This window comes from Castanea sativa, chromosome 1 (assembly GCF_040712315.1).
Source record: "Castanea sativa cultivar Marrone di Chiusa Pesio chromosome 1, ASM4071231v1".
NCBI classification, from domain to species: domain Eukaryota; kingdom Viridiplantae; phylum Streptophyta; class Magnoliopsida; order Fagales; family Fagaceae; genus Castanea; species Castanea sativa.
Window position 1 is genome coordinate 57264606 of NC_134013.1, and position 7892 is coordinate 57272497.

Sequence of the window (7892 nt, forward strand, 5' to 3'; positions counted from 1 at the left end):
GGGCCTGACGAGGTCATGGGCCCCTTACTTGCCCCATGAACGGGCTTGAGAGGTGACGGCCTTCGTGAAGACTTGTCCCCGGGAGTTGGGGCAACCTTCTTTCCTGGACGGTCTTCCCTACCGTCAGGTTTCCTCTTGGCCACGACCTTTCCGACGGACTTAGGGGCTGACGGTGGGGTCGACTCGCCCCCAGCCTTCTCTTGCTGTTTTTTCTTGGCTACAGCGGCAGCTCGGATCCTTTGTTTAGCTGACTCCATTTCTGCGAAGAGTAAGGGTTAGAAAGAGATAGCGTCAGGATAAAGACAAGAAATTGAAGGACACTCACGACGACGGGAAAAAGCGTTCAGTTTGCAGGCTTCCTCCGTCGATTCAGGACCACCACAATATAAGTGAAGAGTATCTAATGTGATTAGATCCCTACACTTCCTCTCGTCCAAGGGAATGGCCGTCACTCGACGAATGAAATCCTCTTGCTCCTCGGTAATACGTGGACGATTGTTAGCTGCAATGAAAAGTGACGGGTTAGGATAGCAAAAAAGTAGACGGAGCGAGAAGGGTCGACGGGATTAACCTGAATCTCTGACATATGCCCATGTGTTATCAAAACCATTGGGCATTGACTCCCACTCCTCTTAACGACATACCCAGTTTGTTCCTTCTACAAAGAAGTATCTGCCCTTCCACTTCCTATTGGAGTCAGGCATATCTGACACTAACTTCAACTCCTTTTCCCTCACTGCAAAATGATACACTCCTTTTGACGAGGAAATGTGCTGAGGACGATAACACCAGAAGAACTCGTCCAAGGTCAGCTGACGGTTCCCACCGCTTAGACGACCCCACAAGATCTCGGCACCAATGAAGGTTCGCCAAGCATTGGGGGCAATTTGGTTGACGGATATCCCGAGGAAGTTAGCCAACTGATGGTGTAATGCCGTCAGCGGCAGCCTCAGTCCGGCCGCGAACATGGCGTCATACATGCCGACGTCCGCGGTTCGTCCCGAGTAACACCTCTCACCCTCCTCAGGAAGACGGATGGGAATGTCGTCTGGTATTTGGTAACGGGACCTCAAACTTTTGAAAACATTCTCCGACATCGTCGGAAGAAAATTGTTGACGGACCACTCTGAGGGTAAGATGAAGGGACGGTCATCACCAGAGGATCCCGAGGTGCTCTCTAAGGCTTCCTCGTTGCCGTCACTCTCACCCCCGTCACTGATACGTGCCTTTTCATGAATCCCCTAGTCTTCATCGTCTACCCCTTCTTCATCACCACTCACCTCACTTCCTCTAGAACTCTCTACTTAACCGTCAGAAGGAGTTGATGATTCTCTTTCTGACGACCAGGATAGGCCCTCTGCGGGCTCACGACCTGATGGGAAAACTTCGTCGTAACCCGCTCGGTCGCGGATTGACGATTGATCACTTGGCGTCTCCCTAGACATCTAACTACCTACAAATGACGGGTCTTTCTAAGATCCTAGGCAGACGACTTCACTAAAGGGCGTCACTAGAAAAAAGTAAAAAGGTAAAGTAAGGAAAACTTACGTGTAGGAGGACGGTCTCAAGAAGTTGACGGTTGCACGATCGACGGTGTGATAAAATTGGCAGTGACGAATTCTTTCTCTCAAGATGTACAAAGCGAAAAAAGTGGGAAAAAGGTAAATAGTGAGGTATATATAGGAGAGAGGAGGCGCGAAAGACGAAGCGACACACTCGTCCAGACACGGAGCCAATCAATCTACGCCATGTGTCCCACCATTTAATGAAGATGGCACAAACTACCATACACGAACCATTTCCCCAATTACGGGAACTCCATGACCCGTCACTCATAGCTGACGGGGCAATGGAGTGGGGGGCAGTTGATAGTGACGTTTTTAAGAAGGCTGACGGGAATATACAACCCGTCAGCCAGTCTCATTAGGATGCCTCCTTTATGGCGTTTGAGGCCATGCCCCTTACGTAGCGACGTTAAGCTGACGAGTCAAAGCTGACGACCTTGGTTGTAAAGGTCCTTGGCTGACGTTCTTTGTGGAGACATACATAGGCTGACGGCTGTGTAGGAGATATGCGTGGGCTGACGACCTTGGCAGGGGTAAAAGCTAAAGGAGTAATCCAACCTTCATTCTTAGCTTATTTTGACTTCTACATACGTGAATATAAGGAAAGTTCTTGCGCTACACATTTGACTTTAGTTAAGAAGATCCCTATAAGGAAAGGGCTCTGTACAATAGGCAAAGATCCACGAATTACTCTTCTAAAAGGAAAGTACTTCTTCACCAAGGCGTTTATTTCAGCCCCATATCACTATATATACCCCAAAAACCCTCATAACCCAAAGGTACGCACAATTATCTCAACTCTGGCACTCTAGGGTTGTTTAAAAGACTCTAACTTGATCGTCGGAGGGTTTTTGGCCGGCACCACACCGGTGCTCTCTGTCGATCATCTATTTTCTCTTTGCAGGTGTTGCTTCAATCGGAGGAGTACTCGCAGCTTACTGGTGATTTCTTCGGCATTATCAACTTCACCTTAATATTCATCTTAGTTTGTAGCTAGTTTCCATTTGCTAACTTATTTTGGATTTTAAACTTGGAACTTAGAACTTGGAAAATATTTTCCATATGTTTTGATAAATATTTTGGTATTTGGTTGCTAATTAAATATTTATTGAACTTTTAAAATACATTGGGTCAAAACTTAAATATATTTGTTTCGTTAGTATAAACTTAGCGATGTATGACATGCAAATTACTTCATATGATGCAAATCTTAGTTTTTTTATGGATGAATTTATAATTTACGTGATTATTTAACATACAAAGTCATTATCAATATGTTTTTTGCTTTAAATTTGAAAATATGTAGGATCTTACGATTCACGATTCGATCTTACGATTCACGATTCGATCCTACGATTTACAATTCCACCTACCTTCAACGATCCTACGTAGGATCTTAATTCTGACAACTTTTTTAACTTGAGTCCTACGGTCACGACCCAAACCCAACATACATGAATTTAGGCACGTGACTTGATAGATAGATACTTATTCTACCTTAAGTTCAACTTAACCCCGATTAGCCATGGCCGCATTACTTATTCTACCTTAACTTCAACTTAACCCCTGTTAACCATGACATTACATGTGAAGTCCCACTTAACCCCTATTGGCCAGGGTTTAACAATTCACACCGTATCCAATCTAGTGTTTCAAAATCCAAAATAAGCATTGGATCTTTTCAATGAGGTCATGAAGGCCAATGACTTAACCCCTACTGGCCAGGGTTTAACAATTCACACTATATCTAATCTAGGGTTTCAGATCCAAAATAAGGTCCTCAAGATATCATTTTACACTTGCAAGATCGTCATAAAATCATATTCGAAATTTAGGGTACACTAACACTCAGGTAAACCAATAAATAAATGTACTTAGAAACATATCATTATAAATTTATAATATGAATATCGTGTTTTGTTTCTGATCAAAACTTTTAAAAGCTCATTGGGAATCAATTTAATTAGCTTGATACAAATCAATGAAGTTGCTTGATACATGAATGATTTAGGAAAATATGAATTCTTATCTAACAATAACTCGAACTTGTTAATTCATGGTTGGATTTTTCAGTCTCACCTCAGTTACGAAAACTTTTTGCATGATCCAAATTTTGATTACTTGCAATTTGATCAAGGCGGGCAAACATCACAACGAGCATCTCAGCATCTGTTTCATTCTTTGTATATTTGCTACTATCTTGAATTCACAGAAGCCAAGTTACTCACCATGGCTTCCAATCTTTCCATGTGATGGTCCAACATAACCTGCACAATACCAATTGTTATATACTTTTTTATTTATTTTTTATTTTTTATATTGGTTGTATTGAAAGAATTAAGACTTCCTAGTTTGATATATATACTATTTTGAGGGAGTCAAGATCTCTGCTTAAATTAGCAAACAATTTTTTTTTTCTTAAAAATTCAGGACAATTTATTCATTGTCAAAATTTGAATTTATATAGTATACAAGACAGATTAAATAGTCTTCCAAAGGTATTTGATTAGGTCCAACATTTCCAGTACATTGGATCCCATTAAATTGTGACACGTGTCCAAAAATAGACACGTGTCACCGTCTCAACAGGTCTAATGCCACTGGACACTGGACCCAAATTGCCCCTATCTTCCAAATACATAAAGATAAATACTAACTTTTTCTGTGAGAAAGAAGATAAATACTAACTTCATCAAACCTATCAATAAAACTAATAATAATCCAAACTAATTTATTTAAATAAATAAAACACATCTCATTATTATTTATCTAATACTAATTAAAACAAACCAGGTAGGTAATAGTAGTATTAAAATAAACTAGGTAGGTGGTCATTAAAAAAAAAACTAAGTAGGTAACAGTTAAACTCTCATATATAATTTGGGGTAAGGAGTTTAAATTGTGGTTAGAAAAATTAGAAAGAAAGTGCAATTTGCTTTTAAAAAAAAAAAATTTGAGACAAATATCCACGTCAGCTAGGACCCACATAAGTCAAACTGGATGCTGACCTGGCAAGATATGGGTAATCCTGTTTAGTTACCGGATGATGCAGGAAGCAACTAATCATAATTATTCATTGTGCGTTGATCCAAGACTCCCCAACCTTAGCTACCTCCAACTTGTAATTCTTTACTCCGTATCTTTCCTTTGATTTATTCATTCATTTGTTTTCACACTATTCTTTTTCTTTTTCTTTTTCTTTCCATCTTTGTCTCAAACTCAACTCAGATCTCAGTCTCAGTCTCACGCACTAAAATTAAACACTTAAAATAATTAGCTTCTTCTTCATCTTATACTTCATACTACACACAGTTTGTAATTAGCTTCTTCTTCTTCTTCTTCTTCATACTACACACAATTTGTGTTAAGAGTGTTTGCACGAACAAAGGTTAAAAGCAAAAGAGATCGATATCTGGGAAGTTGGATCTGAATGGCTGTCGCTGTCAGAGGAAGCCGAGGAGGCGGCGGAGGAGGAGGATTCTGTCTCGGTGGATTCAGTCTCCGGAGCTTCTTCTCTTTCCGGATCTTCGTCTCCGCCATGTTCTCTCTTCTCTTCATCGCCACTCTCTCTGTTGTCTTAACCAATCCTTCCACCCCTGACCACAACTCTGTAAGTCTCCTCTCTTTTTCACACTTTTTAAACCATTTTCCTCAATTGAGCAAAACTGTCATAGCAATTTTACAATTTAATAAGTAAAACCCAGATGGCAATTTCACAAATTTAGCAAAACCCAGATAGCATTTTCACGAATTAAGCAAAACCCAGATAGCATTTCACAAATTAAGCTAAACCCAGATGGTAATTTCAAAAATTATGCAAAACCCAGATGGTGATTTCAAACATTAAGCAGAACCCAGTTAACATTTTTGCATCTAGGCAAAGGCCTGCATTGACGATTTGATTCGACCTTGGATGTAGGGGCTCCCGACTCCTGGTAATGCTTATGTACGTCGCACATTTTTAGCGTTGAACTCTGATCCCCTTAAAACAAGATTGGATTTGATATATAAGCAAGCGAGTGATCACATTACGCTTGTGAATGCGTATGCTGCCTATGCCAGGAAGCTTAAGCTTGAGATTTCTAGGCAATTGGCGATGTTTAATGATCTGGCACAAAATTTCACTGATCTTCAGATAAAGCCCCCTTCCCGGGCATCGTTGTTTGAGTCTGATGGCCCGGTAGATGAAGAAGTTCTAAAGCAGTTTGAGAAGGAGGTGAAGGACAAAGTTAAGACTGCACGGTTGATGATTGCGGAGGCAAAAGAGAATTATGATAATCAGTTGAAGATTCAGAAGTTGCAAGATACGATCTTTGCAGTTAATGAGTTGCTGATTAAGGCAAGGAAGAATGGGGCATTTGCGAGCTACATTGCTGCCAAATCAATTCCAAAGAGCTTGCATTGTTTGGCAATGAGGCTTGTGGAGGAGAGGGTTTCACATCCAGAAAATTATACAGATGATGAGGAGCCTAAGCCAGAGTTTGAGGATCCCAGTTTGTATCATTATGCGATATTTTCAGATAATGTGATTGCTGTATCTGTGGTAGTGAGATCTGTGGTGAAGAATGCACAGGAGCCTTGGAAACATGTTTTTCATGTTGTTACTGATAGGATGAATCTTGAAGCAATGAAGGTTTGGTTTAAGATGAGGCCGGTGGAAGGGGGTGCCCACTTGGAGATGAAGGCAGTAGAGGATTTTACTTTCTTGAATACATCATATGTGCCAGTGTTGAGGCAATTGGAGTCAGCAAAATTGCAGAGTTTTTACTATGAGAACCAGGCAGAGAATGCTACTAAGGAAGCACATAATAAGAAAGTTAAGAGCTCAAAGTACTTGTCAATGTTAGATCACCTTCGCTTTTATTTGCCGGAGATGTATCCAAAATTGCACAAAATCCTATTTCTGGATGATGATGTTGTGGTTCAGAAAGATTTAACACAGTTGTGGAAGATTGATTTGGATGGGAAAGTGAATGGGGCTGTTGAGACTTGCTTTGGTTCTTTCCATCGCTATGCTCAGTATTTGAATTTCTCGCATCCTCGTATTATGGAGAAGTTCAATCCTAAGGCTTGTGCTTGGGCTTATGGGATGAATATATTTGATCTTGATAGTTGGAGGCATGAGAAATGCACAGAGCAATACCATCACTGGCAGAACTTGGTAATTGATTGTTTTCTTTTTATTGGACTTATTTGTGTCAATATTAATTTAGGTGGTGCTTTATAATGCATGTGTACTATATCTATTGTCTTTAATAAATTATCATTAAACAAATTAGTTATATAGTTTAGTTATCAAAAAAATAGTTGTACAGTTGTAATGTTACTAGAGGAATTGTCAAGTCACTGACTAAGTGTTTTTCCCTCTATGAATTCTGTTACCAGAATGCAGATGACACCTTATGGAGGTTGGGTACTCTTCCACCTGGCCTGATCACCTTTTACTCAACAACTAAGTCATTGGATAAATCATGGCACGTGCTAGGGCTTGGCTATAATCCCAGCATTAGCATGGATGAGATCAACAATGCTGCAGTCATTCATTACAATGGCAACATGAAACCTTGGCTTGACATTGCTCTGAACCAATATAAGAATCTCTGGACCAAATATGTGGACAATGATATGGAGTTTGTGCAGATGTGCAATTTTGGCCTCTAATTGAATGCATGTCATGCTCTGTCATCAATCAGGTACCACAACAAATGAGCTGCAGCAAATGTCCATAGTGGGTTTCATTGTTTTTTTTTTTTTTTGATAAGTATCCATAGTGGGTGTAATATTCTTATAAGTTCTCATATCCTTATTAGTTTTAGCCCTCAGAGCGAAGCTCAGCAGTATTGTCATTATTTTTTATTCTAAGGTGGAAATGCTATTCAATGTTTTTGGTTTTTAATGTTTTGTTAGTCTCTTAGGTGTAATCTATCAAGCATGAGAAATGAACCTGATTGGGTTATGTACACTTGGAAATGATTCTTTTGGTGAAAGTTCTTTTACTAATTTTAGTTTCTCAAAACATGGCTGTATGTGATGAGAGATTCTATGTGACATAAACACTTCGGACATTTCAGATTACTGCATGCTGTCTCTTATTCTTTGACTGATAAGTCTTTCTAGTTAATCCCTGGCTGAACAATTCTGCATTCCAAATACACTACATGCATATTATTGTGGAATTGTAGTGTATTTAACAAAAGAATAGGTGCAGGTTAGCTTATAACTATTAAACACAAATTCTAGCCCTGGGTACTCCATCCTTTCAACACTGAGAATTCACGGCTAGTTGAGATTCAGAAAGTAGCATTAAAGCACGTTGCCCTTTCTGCT

General features: G+C 39.9%; 1 protein-coding gene across 1 annotated transcript; it reads left to right on the top strand.

Moving 5' to 3' along the window:
• The first annotated feature begins 4665 nt into the window (after nt 1-4665).
• Nucleotides 4666-7581, top strand: LOC142622100 (putative galacturonosyltransferase 9). The gene is made up of 3 exons (XM_075795562.1): nt 4666-5175; nt 5485-6726; nt 6951-7581. The coding sequence occupies exons 1-3, from the start codon at nt 4996-4998 to the stop codon at nt 7224-7226; spliced, it is 1698 nt and encodes a 565-aa protein (XP_075651677.1). The 5' UTR covers nt 4666-4995; the 3' UTR covers nt 7227-7581.
• The last annotated feature ends 311 nt before the right edge of the window (nt 7582-7892 follow it).